The sequence below is a fragment of the Bos mutus genome, chromosome 17 (assembly GCF_027580195.1).
Source record: "Bos mutus isolate GX-2022 chromosome 17, NWIPB_WYAK_1.1, whole genome shotgun sequence".
NCBI lineage: Eukaryota > Metazoa > Chordata > Mammalia > Artiodactyla > Bovidae > Bos > Bos mutus.
Genome location: NC_091633.1, coordinates 35,469,378 through 35,495,074, shown reverse-complemented (window position 1 = coordinate 35,495,074; position 25,697 = coordinate 35,469,378). Strand labels below are relative to the sequence as shown.

General features: G+C 33.9%; 1 protein-coding gene across 3 annotated transcripts in view; it reads left to right on the top strand.

Annotated features, from left to right (window-relative positions):
* Window positions 1-25,697, top strand: part of FSTL5 (follistatin like 5) — an 875,401-nt gene that overhangs the window by 759,245 nt on the left and 90,459 nt on the right. For all 3 annotated transcript variants that reach the window (XM_070385610.1, XM_070385609.1, XM_070385608.1), the window contains one exon: window positions 8,366-8,484. In XM_070385610.1, the coding sequence (XP_070241711.1) occupies window positions 8,366-8,484 (119 nt within the window). The remainder of the gene's footprint in view (window positions 1-8,365; window positions 8,485-25,697) is intronic.

Genomic DNA, 25,697 nt, shown 5'->3' with positions numbered 1-25,697 from the left:
TTAATTAAAATCATCCTGAGATTCATTATATGAAAACATTCTTATCTTTTTAAGTTTTTCTTCTGTTAATCTTTGAAACTATATGCTTTCAATAAGTACTCTCCATCAGTCAGTGATATGCTTACTCTTTATGATGTTTGACCCAGAATATGTGCTTGAGAAATCATAGCTATTTAATATATTTTGTAGATAATTTTAAAGCATATACAAGAAATATTTTAGGAAATTTTTAAAATCCTTTTTTCTATGTACTGTTATCATCAGAATACTTTACTGTTTTCTGAAATAAAATTTAAAATAATATATTTGAGAAAATAATAGTTTGACTCAGATTCCAGGAATCTGTAAATTATATTTATAATGCCACAGTTATCAGTAAGGCATTACAGTTGAAAATGATTGCATGTAATAATAATAATGGTTGCCAGGCATAATAGACCAAATTGAGGAATCATTAAACCACAAACGTGTACAACTATTTCATATAAATAATTAAAATAACAAAAGAAGCATCCAAAGTAAATTTCTACCTGTATTTTTTAAGGATAGAATAATAACTAACAAAAAATACATATTTCTGAGATCCATTTTTATTTTCACTCTAGCAGTGCTTTCTGATTGTATACTCATATTTTCACTATTACCATGAAAAAATGCTTTCAGAGAGAACATTGAAGAATTCCAAGCATTTTAAGATAAATAATAAGTGAAAGAGATTTCAAAATGATAATTCCTCTATAATGTCATTATGACTTAAAGGCAAACTTTTTTTTTTTTGTGGGAATGTAGAAAAACATTTTAAAAGGGAGAAAATATATCACTCATTTATTTACAAATATTTTAAAGAGACAACTAAATGTAGGGCACTTTGAAAGCATTTGTAAAGATAAGATCTAGTATCTGCTCTAATGAAATTTTTAATCTTGTGAAATAGAAGATTAACTCATTGTCAACTAATTTCACTGCATAAATGATCTCAAAGTATACATTAAAATATTCAGCATGATTGGGTCTCTTTTGCAATATTTTTATGGTCTTATAATCTAATAATGTATTTCCTAATATTTGTTTAAGTAGACAACAGTTTGGTATATGCTTTATGGTGTAATGATAATAAGCATTTTTATAAGCACTGAATTAAAGGAATTTAAACCATTTTATTCACTGTAGGATTAGGTTGAACTTTTAGATATACTAATTTCAAACTCTAAGGAGAGATGTCAGATGGTTTGTTATATAATATAGCATTTTTTAAATTTATTGTAAATAAGATCATTTTGCTGAATATCTATAGGATCAATATGGAACTGAAATTACTTTGGAAAATACTGGCTTGATGTGACATCTAGTGATCTGAAAGCAAATGTATATATATTATTTTAAAATTATCTTTGTAAATATTTATGAATCTCTTCATACATATATATGTTATAGGAATTATTCAAATAAATTACTATATTAGTTGGGCAATTAACACCAACCAGCACAAAGTACAATTAGAAAATCACAGTGAAATCATGCAAAAAAGTTTATGTGTTACATTATTATCTGACTAGCTTTGTGACCTATAATGTCACCAAAGTGGGAAAAAAAAGAATAATAGGCATCAGGCCCTCTCTTAACTCCTTCAACCTCAGATTTGTCACATTTCATTGTCCAGACTACTATGCTGCAGGGGAGCATGGGAAATACAGAAGAGTTCACACGAACTTAATGAGCTACTGTATAATTATTTTTATAGCAAAATATTGGTAAGGTTCTCAGGACCAAATTACTGTCTCACAACAATATTGGTGAAATATTTAAAATGAAAAAAGAGAGCTTTCAGAAGGTAAGTCTTTTAAATTCAGGAGACTTAGAGTATCATATCATTGGATGAGGGAGAGACAACATTTTCTACTGTCTGTTCGTGATGCCAATGCCAGAGTGATCAAGCTGTTAATATCTTCATTTGCAAGTTCCATATCTTCTCTGTTAAAAACAAATGTCAATGTTTTAGCATTTTATCTCATAAAACTGTTTTCAGATCAAAAAAGGAATCTGACAAGATAACCATTTGCAGATATATGTGCATATACACATCCACATATATGTGTATGCATATTTGTATAACTCCTTCATAGAGCACAGCCTTGTCATGGAGAAGGAGCTTGTGTAACTCAAAGAAGCTATGAGCCATGCCATACAGGGCCACCCAAGATGGATGGGTCATAGTGAAAACTTCTGACAAAATGTGGTTCACTGGAGAAGGAATGGCAATCCACTCCAGGATTCTTGCCTGGAGAACCCTATGAACAGCATATAAAGGCAAAAAGATGATGCCAGAAGATGATCTCCCAGGTTGGAAGGTGCCCCACATGCTGCTGGGGAAGAGCAGAAGGCAATTACTAATAGCTCCAGAAAGAATGAGCAGCTAGGCCAAAGCAGCAATGATGCTCAGCTGTGGACATGTCTGGTGGTGAAAATTAGTGAAAGTCACTCTGTTGTGTCTGACTCTTTGCAACTCCAAGAACCATACAGTCCATGGACTTCTCCAGATCAGAATACTGGAGTCAGTAGCCATTCCCTTCTCCAGGGGATCTTCCCAACTCAGGAAGTGAACTGGGGTCTCCTGCATTGCAGGTGGATTCTTTACCAACTGAACTATTAGGAAAACCCAGTGAAAATAAAGTTCAATGCTATAAAGATAGTGGAGGACAGAAAAACCTGGTATACTACAGTCTATGAGGTCTCAGAGTCAGACACGATTTAGTGACTGAACAACAACAACAAATATATGTATATACACAAACACGTGAACATATACATAATTATGTATGATTTCTCCTAATATTAACTACATAGCAAACAAATGCTCTATTATGATATAATCTTTGCTATCTTAATAATTGAATGTGAAATCAATCATGCAGATTTGCATTCAAATTTTTCAGCATATCTTTGAAAGTTCAGGGAATTGAATTCTGACTTAAGACTAGCTTTGGATAATATCATTCTGACCAATAATATATAATGTTCAGATAGTGTCTACGTCCTGAATTAATAGTGCCTAATAAGTTTAACACAATTACTCTCCAAAAATCTAAAACTTTGAAAGAGGAAGTTATTCTTATTTCAATTGAACAAAACATAAATATCTCACTGAGGTGTGATGGTTTGGTGTTACTATGTGTGTGAAAAGGATTTTAGCTCCAAAGACTGAGTTCCAAAAATGGGAATATTCATAAACTGAAAATTCATCCCTGCTGGGTTAGTCAAAGTGAGAAATATGATGCAGACCATCTATTTTTGCCTATTTTCTTCTTTATTAAAAATAACTTTAGAATTAGATGAAAAGGAAGAGAATAATATCAATCTATGAAGGACTTTCTTTAACACAAAATTTACTAAATGACCTTTGATTGGTTACCAACTCACTGCATTGTAGGATTAGAATTTGCTATTGACCATAAATTAAATGCTAAAGTAATGGCAATTTACACCAGAGGAAGGCAAACACCACAAAATAGTTTTACTATTGACTTAAATATTCATCCAATAATCACAAATAACCATTATTTTGTTATAATTTATGGAATATAGTGTTATATGTAACACATAATGTAACTATATTATCATACTGCCCTATTATTCTTGTGTAGCAGTCCTCAAAGGATTGATACAAGGATGTAAATTACATCCATTTTTTTCCTCAGTCCCTCTCATATATTTAAAAGTACAGTATTGATCAAAAAATCCTCTGGGAAATACTTCTGTTCTTGTGTATGTCCTTTCTGTATAGAAAGAAAAACAAAGCAGAGACAAATCTCACAAGGAAAAAACAAATTATAGATCAGTTTTTTGAGCTACTATACCTTGTTAGATTAACTATCGACCTGAAAAAGACAAAGTACTTATGTCTGTCTTCACCAAGTGATGAAAAAAGACAAGACAGCACATATTCCTAAACTTTATAATGACTACAGTTGTAAAGCTTTTACTTACATCAAGAACTTTTGTAGTAAACTGCAATACATCAATGAGGAAAAAATTGTAAGTGAAACTCACGGTCAGACTTTGTGGGACTCAGAAATCTTTTACACTTTTCAAAATTATTGAAAACCCAAAGAGCTTTTGTTTATGTAGGTTATTTCTATCCACTTTAATTACCATATTAGAAATTAAAGCGAAATTCAAAAATGTAGCCATAATAGCATATTATTTGTAAAGTGATATTTAAAAATTGAAAAGGCTCACTATTGAACACTGCATTTTAAAAAAATCTGGCTGAATAAAAACGTAGAATTCCTATATCTGCTTCTGCATTGAACTGTTGTGATATCATTATAGCACCACATGTCCTGTAAACTGTCAAGAGCTACACTCTACAGAAAATGAAAGAGAAAAATGCAAATGACATCTTAGCATTATTATGAAAATAGCTTGAATTTGCAGACCCCCCTGCAAAGATCAACTGCTCTACTAGAAAATCAGGTTATTCTTTCAGGAGGCTCATATATTCATAGAATTCAACCTCATAAAAAGCTGAAATGTACTAGTAGTATATCTCACAGTATAGATTTGAGGAAAACATGAGGACAGTAAGTACATTTGGTTATATGCCATTTCACCATGTCCCCCCAATGATGTTTCAAAGAGATAATGTCAATCATAAAAATAGGGACAATTCAACATTTCTTGAGCTCATAGTAAGAGTTCAAGTCACTCGGCTACATGTTTTCCTTTCTCCATCTTACTTACTTCTTACAATTACAACACAGAAGTTACATAGTAAATAACTTCCCCACGATATAACAGAAAGTTCTATAGCTATGGTTTACCTCTGAGCTATCTGAATCGAGAATGGGATTTATCTCTGTTAACAGTCTCTCATACCAAAAAAAAAAAAACTTTTAAACAGTTAGAACGTGGAAATATGTTATATGACATAGTTATACTGAACATACACAGGTATGTTTTAGGAAGGGGGACCCTTTCCAGGGCCCCAAACTGGGCTCTTGTCTAACACTCAGAAATGAACTGTCCGTGGAGACACATATGCTGACAAAGCAAGAGATTTTATTGGGAAAGGGCACCCGGGTGGAGAGCAGTAGGGTAAGGGAACCCAGGAGAACAGCTCTGCCATGTGGCTCGCAGTCTCGGGTTTTATGGTAATGGGATTAGTTTCCGGGTTGTCTTTGGCCAATCATTCTGACTCAGAGTCCTTCCTGGTGGTGCACGCCTTGTTCAGCCAAGATGGATGCCAGAGAGAAGGATTCTGGGAGGTGGTCAGACATGTGGTGTCTCCTTTTGACCGTTTCCAAACTCTTCCAATTGGTGGTGGCTTATTAGTTCTGTGTTCCTTAGCAGGACCTCCTGTTGTAAAACAACTCATAAAAATGGTTACTGTGGTGCCTGGCCAGGGTGGGCGGTTTCAGTGTGCTTCCCCTAACCGGTACATTATTGCTTCTTATACGAATAAAGCTAATGAATACCCCTAGACACGACTGAGCGACTTCACTTTCACTTTTCACATTCATGCACTGGAGAAGGAAATTGCAACCCACTCCAGTGTTCTTGCCTGGAGAATCCCAGGGACGGGGGAGCCTGGTGGGCTGCCGTCTATGGGGTCGCACAGAGTCGGACACGACTGAAGCGACTTAGCAGCAGCAGCAGCAGAAGCATATTCAAAATAAATTATAATATTATAGTAGCAAATTTAGAATGATACATCATCATATACTCAGATTATAAACTCTTCTGCTAAAATCTAAAGGATAATTGATGAATAAGATATGTCTAGCAAGAAAATGAATGGCAAAATAAACCTTGTTTAGGTGGAGAAGAGAGGAATTCATCAACAGCTCCGAGGATAAAGTTTTATTTCCTAGCAGAGTGACTGATACCTAGTTCTTTTATATTATCATTTTAACATATTTGTACATGATATTTTGTTGGCATTACTATTTCATAAGCACTAAGGAGTTATATTCCTACCAAAAACAGTAAAATGCACCTTGCTTAAAGTTATCTGTATTTCTCAATAACTTGTAACTTGGAAAGTAGTTTATACTCTGTAAAAATGCTGATGTGTAACTTATATTTTTAAAAGTAAGAAAACACACTTTTCAGTGTTGAAAGTGATTTGGATGGATTAACCAGGTTTTCAGAGGTAAATAACTCCCAGAAATTTAATCTGTGCAAAAGTACAGTGAAATCTCACTGACTGCACTATGCACAGAATATAGTAAATATATATATATATATATATATATATATATATATAATATTGAAAGCATCCATAGGAGAAAGGACAGAAGATGCTTCAAGAAACTTTGCAAACAGTCTGGACTTGGAGTAGTTGTAATATTCAAACACATTCAAATTGCTGACCGTGGAGCAGAATCGTGCAGCAGCTGAAGGAGGGTACCGTCAAGTTCTTTAAAAAATGTTATGTGCTTTGTAATCATCATCAAACAAAGTAACTGACACAAGTGAAAATCAGACACCACATCACAGCTTGCTTGTGCTCCTAAGTTTCAGCACCGAGTCATGTTAATTTGCAAGTCACTAAGAGGTAGCAAACATCAACCATCTATCCATGTTTATACAAAAGCTTATTGATACAAATTTTTTTTTGCATAAAAACTGAGTTTTGTATACCTTTGGGTATAGAATTGATGTTTCTGTATGCAGAGCTGTAATTATGGATAACAGCTGACAAGTCTTAAATTTTATTTCATGAAAAACAACTTAAATTTAGTCCTTGCCACTTCTGCTACTGTTCAGGAACATCTCATTGTAACATTGTGCATTCTGGAATTAAAATGCACAATTAACTGATAAAGATAACATGTATTAAAATATAAGAATGGTAAAATATTTCTAAAACAGTAAGATTTATCAAAATCTTAAAATGGGTATGCATTATTAGTTAGAAATAATTTCATTATGTATCAGTTCAGTTCAGTTCAGTCGCTCAGTCGTGTCCGATTCTTTGTGACCCCATGAATCGCAGCACACCAGGCCTCCCTGTCCATCACCAACTCCCGGAGTTCACTCAGACTCATTATTTATAAATACCAATAAAGTTATAATTCTGATTGAATACATTTTCCTCTTAATCATAGGAATAGATGGGCACAGATCAAATAGGCAGAACTGGTGACATTTTAAATTAGATAGAAACATATTTAATAAAAGAAAATACAGCTTAAGTTAAATAATTTTATTGTTTTGCAAATCAAATACTTGTGATCCTCAGTCTTGATTTCATAGACTTTATAAGTATTGTCAATCGAAATAAAAATTTTAAATGTTTTCAGATGTTAAGCATTTTAAGCAATTTGGATTTTCAAACTACCAAGATTTCAATATAATTGCTTAACTATTAAAGGGCGTATGCTCTCACTGGATTATGTGTGGTAGAATTAAACTGAATAAATATGGTTTGCAAACTGGTATACCTGGATGAGGTAATCAGGAGAGGATCAGGAAAGGAAGGTCTACATGCTCTTAGTCTGGACATGCATGTCCAGAACAAGGCAGAAGCAGAGGAAACCAAGAGTAGAGGTGTGCAGTCAGAGGTGACAAGTCCCCAGGTGCAGGCCTCCATTAATCCCCATGGGCATTTCAGGTGTCTGTTCTGTATCATCCTGCCCCCACAAGGAGTGGGTTTATAATGCAAGTGAGATGGATTTCTAAGATGTCACAAACCCAAACCTGCAGTGTGAAAAAAATTAATAGTATGATTTAAATGAGATTTTTGCAAGACTTTATATTAATTCAAGTTTTAAAGTGGAGAAACTACCCCCAAAATTTATCATTATGAAAACTGACATGTAAGACCTCTAGTGGGATTACATTTACAAATATTGTTTTTGGAAAATATTCAATACATATTCTCCAAAATCTAGAGGACTTGGTCTTTCTGTTTCTAGAACAAAAAGAATTTGTTTCTAAATTCCTGCAAAGGATGACAGTTTATTTTCCCTAGGGAACTTGAATAAGACATTGGATAAACATGATTCTTCAGAACAAACTTTTATATCTTAATGAACACCTAAATTAAGTGGGAAGGTAGCAGAAATAATCTGTGTATCCAAGGGTTCACAATTTCTATTTATAATTAGTGTAAAATATCTGAAACTTTTGTTGACTTACAAAAAAAGCACTGATGTACAGATTAGGGAGAAGAAGTGGAATTTCTGCATAAAATCACAGATTTACTTGGACATTTGGTAAAGGTCTCACATGGTTTGCTTTATTAACATTACATGACTTCACAAATTGATCTCCCACCAGCAATATGACAGACACTGAGTTTTGTTCGTAAAGGTTTCTGATAATTTTATTTTGAACTTTTGAATGTGTTTTTATTTCTAAGGTCTGGGAATTGGGAACATGTTCTATGTTTTTTATGAAGATGGAATCAAAGTGATACAACCCATAGAATGTGAATTTCAGAGGCACATTAAGCCGAGTGAAAAGCTCCTTGGATTTCAGGCAAGTGTTTAAAAAATTCCTTTATAGTTTTATGCAGCAATTTTAAGTAGAATTGTATTTTGGAAATACAGTGAAATCTATACATATATGAGACATTAGGGGAGGACCATATTAAAGCTATGATATTACTTGTTATTCTATTCAGGTTTTATATTTGAAGAGGAAAATAATATATTGTGTATTCTTAATTGCTTGTTTGTAATAAAAATTAAAGCACTAAAGTTGAATACCAAAAATGAACATGCTGCCTCTTTAATTTACAATGTCTTTCATTTTGACGGGCAATGGTTACACAGTAAAAGAAAATAAACTGTAAATAATCCAATGAAATTAGGGGTATATTAGCTGCTTTATAAATGTGAATTCCCTTTAGTTTTTCTTATTTTTCATGAGCTCACAATGGAATGAATGACTTAGATTTAGATGGAAAAACATCAATTCCTTTATTTATTGATATCTATCTGTACCTTACCTTTCACAGAAACAAATGTTTTGTGTAAAATTTTTACACAGCATTCAGAAAATAAAAGAATATCTGACTAAATGGGCATTGATTTTACATATTAGGGAATATACTTTTATACAAGGTAATAAGAAATTATGTTTATACTATGGTTATATATTCTGTTGTTATTGCTTAGTTCCTAAGTCAAGTCGAACTCTTTTGCTGCCCCATGGACTGCAGCGCATCAGGCTCTTCTGTCCATGGAATTTCCCAGACAAGAATATTGGAGTGGGTTGACATTTCCTTCTCTAGGGGATCTTTCTGACCCAGGGATCAAACCTGCAACCCCTGCTTGGTAGGCAGATTCTTTACCACTGAAGTCCCATGGAGATATATATATATATATCTCCACATAAATATATGTTTGTACACCAAAATATGTAATACTGAAGGTACCTGCATTACCTATGTGTTCAGTCACCCAAAAATAAAATATTGGTGCACCTCAGAATGCAACCTTCTCTTGAACCCCTATTTTAAGGTTCACATGGTCTCAAGATGTGAGCAAAATATGTATTAATGCCCTGGTTTAGATACTTTACTTTCAACTCCTGTTTCCAATCTACTAGTAGCCAGTGTTGCCATATGTTAATTTATGGAAACAATGGTTTGCACCTTAAAGCCATATCCTAGGATGAAAAGGAAAAATTATTTGACAATGAGATGTTAGGCCAGCACCTCTTCAGACACTATAGGACAAAATGACCTAATGTTTCCTATTTTAAAGAAAGCAAATAATTTAACCCAGTATGTGTATGAATATTTAAAACAAATAAAACTACTTTTTGATTTAAAAATATTTCATTTATAGGCTAAATTAATAAATAGAATCATCACCATTTTTGTTAATCAATAGTTTAACAAGTATGAAAACATTTGAAATTGTACATGCACTTTAGTTTTATAATCACATCAAATCAATACTGACTAAATGCATTTTGAATAAGTTGTGCGTTTATGTAAATAAACACATATAAAAATACTAAATATTTGTTTTTGAGAAAACAATTCAGTCAATTTTATAGCACATTTATAATTTTATAAAAACATGTAAGAAAAACCTACTGTATAGCACAGGGAACTCTATTCTCTGTAATGATCTATATGGGAAAAGAATCTAAAACAGAGTGTATGTATGTGTGTGTCTGTATATATATATACACACATATGTATATATACACATATACACATGTGTATATATATGCATATATACAACTGTACAGCAGAAACAAACATAACATTATCAATCAACTGTACTCCAATAAAAGCTATTTTAAAAAACAGTATGAATGATAAGTCTGATTTAACAGACAGATATCAGAAACTTGGCATCCAAATGATAATTTAAATCCAAACAAAATCATTTTACAAAGGACTGTTTCTCTCAGATTCCTATAGAATTAGCAGTTGTAGCTAACTATTTGGAATCTAAAGTTGAAAAAAGCAAGGAAAAATTGTTTTTATAATTTTGTGACACATCTGGACAATAGGGATGTTAAGTTTATTTAACTGAATGTCTCTTTTTTAAGCCTTTCTGGATATTTAGACTTCCTTCTAAAACACCTGAAGTAGAAAGCATATAGAATTTTGTATCTCTCTCTCTCTATGTATATAAGTGTGTGCATGAAATAATGAAAGTGAAATGTTAGTTGCTCGGTCATGTCCTACTCTTTGCAACCCATGGACTGTAGCCCACCAGGCTCCTCTGTTACCATTTCCATCTCTAGGGTATGTTCCCAACCCAGGGATTGAACCCGGGTCTCCTGCATTGCAGGTAGATTCTTTAACTTCTGAGGCACCTATAAATAACACACACACACACACACACACACAATGTATATTTTTCTATAAGAAAGATAAAAATTGAAGAGGTGATAGAAACCAGACATCAGTGATGACAACCTTAGCTCACATCCTTCAGCCTGAGAATCCACATCCACTGCATATACCGCCAATGACAAATCAGGGATAATTGATTATATAAACTAATTAATGGCTTCAGAATTTTCAAATCATAGCCCCTGTAAATCTTACATTGTACATATGGGATACATATGTCATTGTACATATGGGATTAATTCTAGAAATGCCTACTGTGAAACAAAAAGATATAAGGACAGAAAGTTAGTATCGCTACCTTATATAAAACAAACATTTACAAAATTTCTACATGCTAATGGAAAAGCAAGCAAAATGAGTAGGAAACATTAGATTTGTATTTTTCAGGAGAAATTATCAAATAGTGTGTGTTTAAATAGATGACATTCCTGAAATTTGAATATTGAAATTAAAATACAAATACATTTTAACTAACCAATATATTTGGTAAAGCACTAAGATTCATATGGAGAATGGAGAATTGGCTAAAAGTACATCCTGTTTATAATTTTCAAATACAGAATATAGGGTTTTTTGCTTATACCAAAAAAAGAGAAATTTCTTATGAAATTATTATAATCAATATATGTGAAATAAAGGCTAGAGTAGATAAACTTTTATTTGACATTGCTTTATTTTGTTATTCCTTAATGTGATAAGAGTTTAAATAATTGGAATATGTATACAGAGACATTTTCATGATACACAAGCATACAGAAGTAGAAAAAAGAAAAATTGATGGTGTTATGCTCTGAGAATAAATACTAAACTAAATAATTGCTTCTTGTGTGAATCTATTTTGTTTTCTGCTTAAACACAAGAAGATGTTAATTTTAGAGGATGAAAGCTATCTGGTGCCACTTTCTACTAGATTTACATGTCTAACTATAAACTAATTTCATGAGAAAATTTCTGGGTCTTATGCCAAAAGAGATGGGAATACCAGACCACCTGACCTGCCTCTTGAGAAACCTATAAGCAGATCAGGAAACAACAGTAGGAACTGGACATGGAACAACAGACTGTTTCCAAATAGGAAAAGGAGTACATCAAGGCTGTACATTGTCACCTTGCTTATTTAACTTATATGCAAAGTACATCATGAGAAACGCTGGACTGGAAGAAGCACAAGCTGGAATCAAGATTGCCAGCAGAAATATCAATAACCAAAGATATGCAGATGACACCACCCTTATGGCAGAAAGTGAAGAGGAACTAAAAAGCCTCTTGATGACAGTGAAAGTAGAGAGTGAAAAAGCTGGCTTAAAGCTCAACATTCAGAAAACTAAGATCATGGCATCTGGTCCCATCACTTCATGGGAAATGATGGGGAAACAGTGTCAGACTTTATTTTTGGGGGGCTCCAAAATCACCGCAGATGGTGATTGCAGCCATGAAATTAAAAGACGCTTACTCCTTGGAAGGAAAGTTATGACCAACCTAAAAAGCATATTCAAAAGCAGAGACATCACTTTGCAAACAAAGGTCCATCTAGTCAAGGCTATGGTTTTTCCAGCGGTCATGTATGGATGTGAGAGTTGGACTGTGAAGAAAGCTGAGCGCTGAAGAATTGATGCTTTTGAACTGTGGTGTTGGAGAAGACTCTTGAGAGTCCCTTGGACTGCAAGGAGATCCAACCAGTCCATCCTAAAGGAGACCTGTCCTGGGTGTTCTTTGGAAGGAAAGATGCTAAAGCTGAAACTCCAATACTTTGGCCACCTCATGCGAAGAGTTGACTCATTGGAAAAGACCCTGATGCTGGGAGGGATTGGGGGCAGGAGGAGAAGGGGACGACAGAAGAAGAGATGGGTGGATGGCATCACCGACTCGATGGACATGAGTTTGAGTAAACTCCAGGAATTGGTAATGGACAGGGAGGCCTGGCATGCTGCGATTCATGGGGTCACAAAGAATCGGACACGACTGAGCAACTGAACTGAACTGAACTGAGGCCAAAATAATATTTTTCTCCAGAAAAAAAAACAGAACCAGTAGAGTTAATATTAGATCTGGATTTATATCTCTCCATCACTAACTTTGCCTCCATATTCTAATTTTAAGGAACTGGCTCTGGTAATGGTTGGTGGAGTGGTATGTGTGTCAAATTTGTAGGGCCGACCAGGCAGCAGGAAATTCAAATATGAGTTGATATTCATCATGGACTCCAAAAGCCATAGACTGAGTCAGCAGACTGTTGATACAAGTCAGTATTGGAGTCTTGAGTCTGACATCTGTAGCCAGACTAGAAACTCAAGTATATTTCTTTGTGGAAGCCATATGGTAGGCTTTCTTCTTCCGTGGGAAACCTCAATCTTAAATCTGAAGGCCTTCAACTGATTGGATGAGGTCCACCCACATCATAGGGGGAATGATCTATCTTAGGTCTATATTAGAGCCAACAATTAAATGTTAATCACATCCATGACACTTTCACAGAGACACCAGACTAGTTCTTTTTATTATTTTATTCAGGTATAGTTGATCTATAATATTATATCAGTTTCTATTGTACAGCAAAGTGATTCCCTTATACATATATATATATATATATATATATATATATATATATTTTTTTCCATTATGGTTTATCACAGGATACTGAATATAGTTCCCTGTGTCATACAGTGAGACTCTGTTGTTTATCCATTCTCTATCAGATTAGTTGTTGACCTAAAAATTGGGCAACATAGCCTAGCTGACAGAGAATACAATCCACCACATCTCACTATCTCCATTAGTCAAGGCTTTGATTAAAATTTTTATTTCCAATGTACTTGGGAATACAGGTACTTCAGTACCTGCCTTACACATGGCAGGTAATCAAATAACATTTATGAAGTGCATTTATTGAAAACTCCATTGGGTATAGCCTTAGACTCTTCATTCTTTATACATTGTCTGAGTTTATAGTTGTACACATCTATTCTCTTCTCAACCTTCTATTTCTCCTTACTTTACAATTCCCACAAACACCATTCCTCTTTTAACGTGTTTGTGAAAAATGTTTCATAAAATTAATGGTCATTGAATTGTTTCAGGGTAAACATAATCTCTGGGCTTCCCGGGTGGCACTAGCTGTAAAGAATCTACCTGCCAGTGGAGGTGACATAAGAGATATAGGTTCGACTTCTGGGTCAGGAAGATTCCCTGAAGGAGAGCATGCAACTCACTCCAGTTTTTTTTACTGGAGAATCCCATGGACAGAGGAGCCAGGCAGGTTCATGTCTCACAAAGAGTCTGGACATGAATAAAGTGACTTACACACACACATGCAATCGATCTCATGAATCTATTAATTCAGAATCACAGTCAAAAGATACTGTGCAGATGCTCAGTCCAAGATAGGTTAGAGTGCTAATATAGAAAAAAATCTACTTCTTCTGGATTTTAGGAGATAAATCTCTTGAGTGTGAGTAGAGCAAATGAGGATTTTGGAATCATTTCTCCCACACACACAAAAAAAGATTAAACATAGATATAATATTTTTCAAAATCACTGTTGATATTAAGAGAAGAGCAGTGCAATCCCCAATATAACTCATTGACCAGTAATATTTAGATTAAAACAAATATTTAGAGTATAGAATTTTTGATGAAATCTCTTAGAAGATGCTGTTTGCTTGCTCTAAATAAAAATTCAATTTTGGTGCAATGTCAGATTGCATCAGATTTCAGCTTTTAATAGTGAGTTGGTTGAAGATTCATAGAATGTTCTTTTATTTATACTTTCATCTGTCCTTTGTCCTTTTTTTGTGTGTGTGTGTGATGTAGCCTAACTAGATAGGATTCTGGCTACATTTATCCTAGTTGTATATGTAGTTTCATCTTGTCACCAGCAATAAGTGTGAACTTCAAGCAAATAGAATTCTATCCCAGACTTGTAACTTCAGAACTCAAACTGAAATGGATTTGGAAAAATGTTTCAATTACAGGTTCAGGGATGACAAGCTTTTCCAAGGTTACCAACTTTTTCACTCTTCTGTTTTTCAAGTATTTTGTCAACATATCTACATGTCTACAACTCTTTTAATCTTCAACACTTTTTTTTTTCCCTTCAGTTCACTCAGCTGCTGTTGTCTATATATACCATGGTATTATGTATTCTTTTCTGGAGACTAGAAGAGCTTGAAAGAAAATCACATATATCTTATCATGCATGTGTGTGTATGTGCGTGTGTGTGTGTGTTAGTTGTTTAGTCATGTTGAACTTTTTGCAGCCCCATGAACAGCAGCCTGCCAGGCTTTTCTGATTTCCCAGGTAAGAAGACTGGAGTGGGTAGCCATTCCCTTCTCCAGGGGATCTTCCCAACCCAGGGTTGGAACCTGGGTCTTCTGCATTGCAGGCAAATTCTTTACCATCTGAGCCTCGAGGGAAGCCTGTGGTGGCTCAGGCCCTCATCATGCACAGGTCTTATGTTTTGGAATGTGAAGATTCTAGCCCTCGTTTTGATGCAACTTTAAGTCTAGGGGAACATATTTTCTGCAGAAAGTTTGATGTAAAATGTCTATTATCTAGGGTTAGAATTCCCATGTAAGAAAATTGCCTTGTCTTTATAACTAATATGATTAGCACTCTATTAGAATGGAGCTTGTACATAGGGACAGTTTGTCCATAGTGTGCAGAATACTCAGGAATCAAGAAATTGAAACTGAGATTAGAAATGGGAAAACAAACCTCTCTTTGCTATGTCCATATTTCTCTCTCTGCTGGTGTTCCCCTTTCTAAGAGCAGCTCAGACTTCAGGGCTTTTCTCAATTCCTTCCCAGCATCTCCTTCAGTTTCTAATCCAATTATTACCTCTTCAAATTCTATCCACAAAAATAATTGTTAAAACATCAGCCCCTTTATACCATGAACACAATTCATTTCCCCATGAAGCCGTTGAGCAAACTTTTGAATTCAATACCACTTGTATATTTCAGAAAGGTAATCGAAATGTTTCCCCACTTATTCTGTTCTCAGTGGGTTTCTATTCAAACATGGCTTAATTTACAAAGAGTTATAAAATGATAAAAATTTAAGCTTTCATCCCTTTGCGATTACAATAGTATCCTGCAAAGGCTACCTAAATAGAGTAATGTAAACTACCTCTAACTATTTCTTAGAAGATAACGCTGTAGATTTTAAAATAAATAAATTTATGAAATTGGTCTTTGAAGACTTGGATTTAAAGAGGCCTTCTAATCTTTCATTAAAAATCACACTCACGAAATTCTCACATTGTGCCTCTAATGCACTTGAAGTATGCAAGCCTAACATTAGGGGACAGTCGTGCGAAGCATGTAAATTGTTCAACAGTATTTCAATGGAGTTCTATAGCATATTAATTGGGTCAAGTAATTTTATCTAAAATAACACACTAAATCTTCGAGAGATTTGAACCAGCCAAGTTATTTGGATGTGATCAGAATTATGTACGTGTCTCAATGTATTGCTATCACATTTTTTATATGAGGGATAAGGATTCACTGTATACACCCAAGCACATTTTATGTACTTGAGAAAGAAATGTGCTTATAGGAGTTTGGATTTTTTAATAGAAACTTTTTGAGGCTAAAATTGAAGATCTCAATATAAAAATCATTCATACAAATATCTTTAAACATGAAACATTTTTACTTGAGCATTTCAAAATTACATAAATCAGTCTATGGCTCTTAAATTACTGTTTCTGGTCTAAGATTTAGCTTTATTCACACAAAAAAGTACCAATTGACTTATTCAAAGCAACAGATTGGCATGGTAAAAAATAATAATAATACAAAAAATTTAGATTAAAAAGTAGTAGTTTTTTACTTTGCTCATCCCCAGTCTGTCTTCATGTAAGTAATCACATTTAATCACTTTAACTAATGTGCTTAGAAATATTTCTTGAATCATTAATATTAGATGTTTTCTTGTGATGTTTCTCTCTGAAGGATAATATTGCTTACAAAATCCCTAACTTTCTTCTTTTCTTAATATGTTGAAAACTACATATTTTTTGTAATGTTTTGAGGATTAGATTTATGATCTTCATGATTTATTCTAATTTTAGTCCTTATTTTTTTCTTTACATGTCTTAAACTTTATATTTAACTTTAATCTCTTGCTTGATTTCCCATTGCTAACATTTTCTATTTCAACCGTAGTTGTCAAAATATTAATTTAACACTGAAAGCTTGTCATTTCATTAATATCTTTTTCATATTTAGATAGGTCATTAGTCTCAGCTTGAACAATTTGAAGGAAGGAAAACAATATAGAAAATTAATGTCTTTATTAAATGACTAAATCACAAATTTTTAAAATATTGCTGAAAGTTTACAATGATGATTCAATATTTCTCCATATAATTTATCATATAACAGTTTTATGTTTTCTAAATTTCTTAAAATATGTAACTTTCAGTGTACAGATATAATGAATATAATTGTGCAAAAATTATCTTATGTCCTATAGTTTACTTTTGAAATTATTTAGAAAGCTTAAAGATGCAAAAAAAGGGAGGATTATATAATCTACATACATAAAGGATTTACACTAACCTAAATCACAGAGGCAGTTTTGGTGAATTCTTATTCCATATTATCTTCAGTTTATTACTTGAGAATATTACTGAGCTGGATAGTGTGGCAGAACCTTTTCAGATTTGTCAATAAAAAGGGGCAAGACCAAATGCAATTCTGAAGACAATATAATAAAGATATAGTTTTAAAGAGAAAATACAAAAAAAATGTACTTTTGATCTGTCCTCTTACCACCCATAAAGAAGGTAGGTCCAGAGGTAAATTATTTTTTAATGTAATGTTTATTTTTAAAGGTTTACAACATTTGATTTTAAAATGGGTATAATTTTATAGCTTTACATTAATTAGTACAAACATAGCAAAATATTTTGTATGTGTATAAATTATTTGGCCAGTATCCACTCACTTCATACCTATGAGAGATAGAATAGAAGTTTTTTGCAATAATAATCATTAACTAGTTAATAACATGAATCCTGCTAAAATGACTTTCAAAGAATGTTGACCAGAAAAGTAAGGTGCAATGATACTCAGTATAGGTGCTCCTATGTGAAGTAAATTAATGTGTGAATTATAATACAGTTCAGAAGTACACATGTATATAATTATCTTCTAACCAGCCTTATAATTTTTGAAGATAAATCTACCATACTTCAGAACAATATTTTTCAGTCAAATGACATTTTGAAAAAAATGATTAAGCCTGCCTTCCACATAAAGCGCCCTCTGCCAGTTAATATGGGGAGACAGTGAACTCCATCAAGATGACCCTGTGCCATTTGCATTGTGAGATTACTTTCCTCCAAAAACAAATTCCTAAATAATATACACTGTACTAAACAAGTGTAGAGAATGCAATAATCATAAAATTACCTCAATTTACACTTCTATGTCAACATTTTTTAAATGGTTGCTAGACAGAGTAAGCTATTCAGAGGGAGAGATGACATAGATATTCTTAGAAAAGTAATCAGTAAAACATGTCTTGCTCATCAACTAATGTCCCCCAAAAAAAATCTTTAAATTAACCTTAAAAAAAAATCATGCATTTAAAGAAAGAGAAGGGCACATATTTCTGGTATACAATTGCATTCAAATTGCTTGACCTTTTTCATTAAAAGTTTAGCTTTGTTTCCTATTTATCCTATGGATTTATAACAATAATAACTAATTTAATTTACTCAATTTAATAAAAGAACTAGAAAGCATCAAGGAATAGAATCTATATGAAAGTCCCTTAAATGGCTAAAGATAGTTTGTTAATGCTTATGATCTCCCAAAGTAAACTTCAAGCTTTTTGCCTCAATCCTGTTTTGTAGAAGTCATTCCCTCAACTGCCTGAAAATCTGTTTCACAGGTATTATTTATTTAAAAATCTACATTTGCTTAAGTAATAAGAACACAGAGAAATGAAATATATCAAAATAAAATTGCTTGGTTTATAATACATTTGGGGCTTTCCAGGTAGCTCAGTGGTAAAAACCCCTCTTCCAATGCAGGAGACACAGGAAATGTAGGTTTGGTCCCTGGGTCAGGAAGATCCCCTGAAGGAGGAAATGACAACCCATTCCACTATTCTTTCCTGGACAATCCCATGAACAAAGAGCTTGGCAGGCTACAGTCCATGGGGTCCCAAAGAGTCAGACATGACTAAGAACATGCACAAAATACATTTTAAATGAATCTATTTGAATTAATTTATCTTGATGCTTCAAATGAAATGTCAAGGTAAATTAATCCAAACAGAGTCTTCTTATAGTCCTTTTAATCTTTACTATTAATCCATAGTTGGAAATGACCATTTAAACAAATATTCTCTATTGTTACTTAAAAAATTAGAATCAAGAACAAAGAAGTAACTTTCATCTTTCTATGTTTTTTATGTGTTATCAGGTGAAAAAAAGAATTTTTAAATAATTTATATTCACCCTATCTAACCAACTTACCCATTGTGCTTTGTTAAATAAAGTTAGGAAAGAGTACATTTGCTGTTTCATAACTTTTGTACAAATCACTTTTATAAAAATCAAATCTTCATCACTTTGGAAAATGAAATGAAACACAACTAATTTTTTAATTACAACTATCTACATTACATTTATTTGAACTGATCCATCATGAACCTTGTGCATCCATATAATTTACATGTCCTGATATCCCCCATATTTTTCTAATTCCTTTAGCACTTAATATTAGTTTTCAGTTCAAAGGACATTTTGTTGAACTCTACTGGTTCTTGTATCTAAAGGGAAACCCATGGTCTTAACATTTAATTTGATTTCCCCATTATTCAAATGTATGCCTTTCCAAATAGACATTAAGTCCCTGCCCCTGGATTCTCAGTGTTCACTGAAATTTGGATCAACCCCAAGCCAGGAGAACCAAAAAACAAATTATTTAGCCTTGCATTCACAAAACGTCTAAGGTTCTTTCATCTCTTATGTTCTGTGGACATTTGAAATTTAATACTCTACAAATTTATTTCTTTTTAAATTGGTTATTCACCTCACTCCTCTGAAGATGGCCATCATTAAAAACTCTACAAATAACAAATACTAGTGAGGATATGGAGGAAAAGAAACCTTCCTACACTGTTGGTGAGAATGTAAATTGCTACAGTCAGTGTGGAAATCAGTACAGAGGCTCCTCATAAATCTAAAAAGGGAACTACCATATGACCCAGCAATTCCACTGCTGGATATATATCCAGAGAACATAAAAACACTGATATGAAAAGATTCATGCACCCTTATATTCATTGTAGTATTATTTGCAATACTCAAAATATGGAAGCAACCCAATTGCCCATCAACAGATGGATGGTTAAAGATGTGATTTATACACACACACAAACACACACACACATACAGTAGAATATTAGTCATGGAAATGAATGAGATTCTGGGAATTCCCTGGTAATCCAGTGGTTAGGACTCTGAGCTTTCACTGCCAAGGGTCCAGGTTCAATCTTTGATTGGGGAACTAAAATCTTGCAAGCTGCATGGGATGGCCAAAACAAAACAAAAAAGAAATTCTTCCATTGACAACAACATGGGTAGACCTAATACAATAACACTAATACTTCTAAAAACTAATAAAATATTTTCTGCTTAAGCAGAATAGAAGTAATTCAAATACCTTTGTTTTTTTTCTTTTATTATAACAATGGACAAATTCTAATTAACCCTCTCAATTTCTAGATAAGGAAATTGAGAAAAGATAATTAGCTCAATATCATAGAACTGCAAAATGATAAAGGGAAAATTTTTCTTCTTATTATGCAACTGTTATTCTATATTTAAAACACCTATCAAAATTCTTAAATATACACAACTTCCCTCCAAAGCATTTTGGAAACTGAAAAAAATGATGAAAAATTCATAGACTGTTATAATTTTCATAAAATGTAGCCCATGGTGAATTTTCTATATGAAAATAACAGGTAGCACTTATTGCTCATTTGACCTTTTCAAACATAACCTCATTTAACCCACTGATTAGTCCTATGTGATTGATAATATTATACAGGTGACATAAAGCTTTAGAGGAGTATTCATATAGCTAATGTGATTATAAAACTGGATTATGTCTATGTCTACTTGACCTCAAAGCCTATTTTTTAATCTCTCTAATACATTGTTTCTAAAAGGAAACCAGTCCTCAGTTTATGATACTGTAATGTTTTCTGCTCCATTTTTATTATATCACTGAAAGACATACATGCATTAGTTCAGTTCAGTTCAGTTCAGTCGCTCAGTCGTGTCTGACTCTTTGCGACCCCATGAATCGCAGCACGCCAGGCCTCCCTGTCCATTACCAACTCCTGGAGTTCACCCATACTAACATCCATCGAGTCGGTGATGCCATCAAGCCATCTCATCCTCTGTCGTCCCCTTCTCCTCCTGCCCCCAATCCCTCCCAGCATCAGAGTCTTCTCCAATGAGTCAACTCTTCGCATGAGGTAGCCAAAGTACTGGAGTTTCAGCTTTAGCATCATTCCTTCCAAAGAAATCCCAGGGCTGATCTCCTTCAGAATGGACTGCTTGGATCTCCTTGCAGTCCAAGGGATTCTCAAGAGTCTTCCCCAATACCACAGTTCAAAAACATCAATTCTTCGGTGCTCGGCTTTCTTTTTTTTTTTAATTTAATTTTATTTTTAAACTTTACATAATTGTATTAGTTTTGCCAAATATCAAAATGAATCTGCCACAGGTATACATGTGTTCCCCATTCTGAATCCTCCTCCCTCCTCCCTCCCCATACCATCCCTCTGGGTCGTCCCAGTGCACTAGCCCCAAGCATCCAGTATCGTGCATCGAACCTGGATGGGCATCTCGTTTCATACATGATATTTTACATGTTTCAATGCCATTCTCCCAAATCTTCCCACCCTCTTCCTCTCCCACAGAGTCCATAAGACTGTTCTATACATCAGTGTCTCTTTTGCTGTCTCGTACACCAGGTTATTGTTACCATCTTTCTAAATTCCATATATATGTGTTAGTATACTGTATGGGTGTTTTTCTTTCTGGCTTACTTCACTCTGTATAATAGGCTCCAGTTTCATCCACCTCATTAGAACTGATTCAAATGTATTCTTTTTAATGGCTGAGTAATACTCCATTGTGTATATGTACCACTGCTTTCTTATCCATTCATCTGCTGATGGACATCTGGGTTGCTTCCATGTCCTGGCTATTATAAACAGTGTTGCGATGAACATTGGGGTACACATGTCTCTTTCCCTTCTGGTTTCCTCAGTGTGTATGCTCAGCAGTGGGATTGCTGGATCATAAGGCAGTTCTATTTCCAGTTTTTTAAGGAATCTCCACACTGTTCTCCATAGTGGCTGTACTAGTTTGCATTCCCACCAACAGTGTAAGAGGGTTCCCTTTTCTCCACACCCTCTCCAACATTTATTATTTGTAGACTTTTGGATCGCAGCCATTCTGACTGGTGTGAGATGGTACCTCATTGTGGTTTTGATTTGCATTTCTCTGATAATCAGTGATGTTGAGCATCTTTTTATGTGTTTGTTAGCCATCTGTATGTCTTCTTCGGAGAAATGTCTATTTAGTTCTTTGGCCCATTTTTTGATTGGGTCATTTATTTTTCTGGAATTGAGCTGTAGGAGTTGCTTGTATATTTTTGAGATTAGTTGTTTGTCAGTTGCTTCATTTGCTATTATTTTTCTCCCATTCTGAAGGCTGTCTTTTCACCTTGCTAATAGTTTCCTTTGATGTGCAGAAGCTTTTAAGGTTAATTAGGTCCCATTTGTTTATTTTTGCTTTTATTTCCAATATTCTGGGAGGTGGGTCATAGAGGATCCTGCTGTGATGTATGTCAGAGAGGTGCTCAGCTTTCTTCACAGTCCAACTCTCACATCCATACGTGACCACTGGAAAAACCATAGCCTTGACTAGACGGACCTTTGTTGGCAAAAATACATGCACTAACTTCATATTAAAAGAAAGGATGAAATTTTCTATTTCTATTTCTATGTGGTCTGAGTAACTTTGATATTCTAGAATCAAAATAATGCTGTCTGGCAATTTTCTTTGATAAGCCAAATTAAGGTAAATCAGCCCTAAACTGCTATGATTACCTATATTTTGATTAATATGAACTGGACTGTTTATGACATTTTCATAAATGAAATGGCAACAATAATTAGATAAATTGAATATATCTAATTGTAGAAAATAGCAGTTGTAAAACTTGTGTTATAAGCAGTGATGTTGATTAAAAATTGATGAAAGTACTTCAACTTCATTGCCTTAAAAAAATTCAGTAAGAGAGATAACCATTGATATTAAATTGTTTAATATGTTATTGTATGTTTTTAATAAATTTATTTATATTTTATATATAAATGTATATATAAAATATAAATACAAGTTATATTTAGCAAAGCAAGATTAAAAGGAATACATTATATCTAGTGTATTCATGAGAAGCTCAAATTTAAATACAAATATTTGTATACCTGAAGATTCTAAGTGATTATTTTCCATTTCTATACTATTCTCAACTTGGTAACAAATGATATGCCACTGACAGCTATCCAGAGACCATAATTTGAAAATGCTCTAAAATTTGGTTTCTCAGTGATTCTGGATAACATGGCATAGGATTTAACATCATGTTTGAGAAATACACACCTTTTGGTTCCACTCCCTTTATTTTTGCTACAATAAGTGATATTTAAACATGTGTTTGCTGAAGTACTATTGTACTTTCCCCAGTATGTTTGGAAAATGTAGAAAGACAGGAATAGCAAAGGCTAACATTTTAGGTGGGAATGATAATGCATGATTAAAGGCCAAATCGTGTTACACCGAATGTAAATGCTATGGAAATTCAGACAAGAAGAAACGAGTAAGACTCATAGAAATTAGGGATGAATTATATAGGTTTTGGAAGTGTGGCTGTAAATGTAGATTAAAAGGAATTTGATTAATAAAATGTGTGATATGCTTTTTAGTCACTGAGGGAAATTATTGGTTTTTATGAAATATTGAGGAGAACAATCTTGCTGAGAACAGATCATTTGTTGGAAAATAATAAAGATCACCATTACATATTTTCAGTAAGATTTAATTTTTTTCTTTTTGCAAAACTTTTTTCTCCCCAGTTCTCAGCTGCCTCCAAGGGAGCAGAATCTCCTGCCAGTCTTAGGAATCTGACTGGTAGAGAAGCAGTAATGTTAAGCCAGGAGAACTGCTGAAATCTTATTTTCTTAAAAAAAAAAAATTGGAGTATTGTTGCTTTACAATATTTTGTCAGTTTTGCTGTACACCAAAGTGAATCAGCTATACATATAGCCCCTCTGTTTTGGATTCCCTTCCCATTTAGGTCACCACAGAGCACTGAGTAGAGCTCCCTGTGCTGCACAGTAGGTTTTCATTAATTTATTTTCTACATAGTAGTTTATATATGAAACCAGTTTATTATCATAGTTAAGGATCTGATCAGTGAGAGAATCAGGTCGACAATATGTCTAGGGGTTTTCAAATTTAATGCTTACATTTTTATCAAACATCAAAGCCTCTCTCTTTACCTTTGACTCAAAATTCATTCCAAGTAATTCATTCTGGATCTAGAAGCATCTATATACTACTCTTGGGTGAACCCACAATGTGGCACCCACGTTGAGTGTATACAGCTTAGGTAACCTGATTTGTTGCATGCTTATTTCTGCCTTCTTTATAATACTATTACCAGTGTGTTTTCATTCACAGCTATGCAAATGACAGAATGCATTTGTAATCCAAATTATGCAGAAGTTCATGTATTTGCCTTTCTTTATATATTAGAGAACCCTAGCCTATAAAGCGGAGAAGGCAATGGCACCCCACTCCAGTACTCTTGCCTGGAAAATCCCATGGACGGAGGAGCCTGGTAGGCTGCAGTCCATGAGGTCTCGAAAAGTTGGACACGACTGAGCGACTTCACTTTCACTTTTCACTTTCACACTTTGGAGAAGGAAATGGCAACCCACTCCAGTGTTCTTGCCTGAAGAATCCCAGGGATGGGGAAGCCTGGTGGGCTGCCGTCTATGGGGTCGCACAGAGTCGGACACGACTGAAGCGACTTAGCAGCAGCAGCAGCAGCAGCAGCCTATAACATATTTTTAAACAAGCTATTTTACATGTTGAGTATACTAATGTTCTATATGTAGGGTTATGCATAATTATTATTGTCAATTACTTTCTTTTTTACTATCCCATTTTTTATTACTTTGTAGAATTGCTTAGTTTTTTAAACTTCCAGAATATAAGTCAAGGGCTTCCTAGGTGACTCAGTTGTAAAGAATCTGCCCAAGCTGGTGGAATTGTACGTAGATGCAGCCACTATGGAAAATAATATGAAACTTCCTAAGAAAATTAAAAATAGAATTACCATACAATCAAGGAATTCCATTTCTGAGTATTTTCTGAAGAAAACAAAAAAAATATGTTCACTACAGCATTATTTACAATAGCGAAGATATGGAAGCAACCTAAGTGCCCATCAACAGATGAATGGATAAAAAGACTTTATTTATGTATACCATGGAATATTACTCATCCATAAAGATGAGTGAAACCTTGCCATTTTTGACAATGTAGATGAACCTAGAGGGTATTATGGTAACTAAAATAAATCAGAGGAAGATGAATATAGTATGATTTCACTTATATATGTAATCTAAAAAAAAACAAAACAAGTGAACAAACATAGTAAGACAGAAATTAAGTCATAGATAAAGAGAACAAAAAGGTGAGTGTCTGAGGGGAGGGGTGGGGAAATGAATGAAATAGGTGAGGGAGATTAAGAG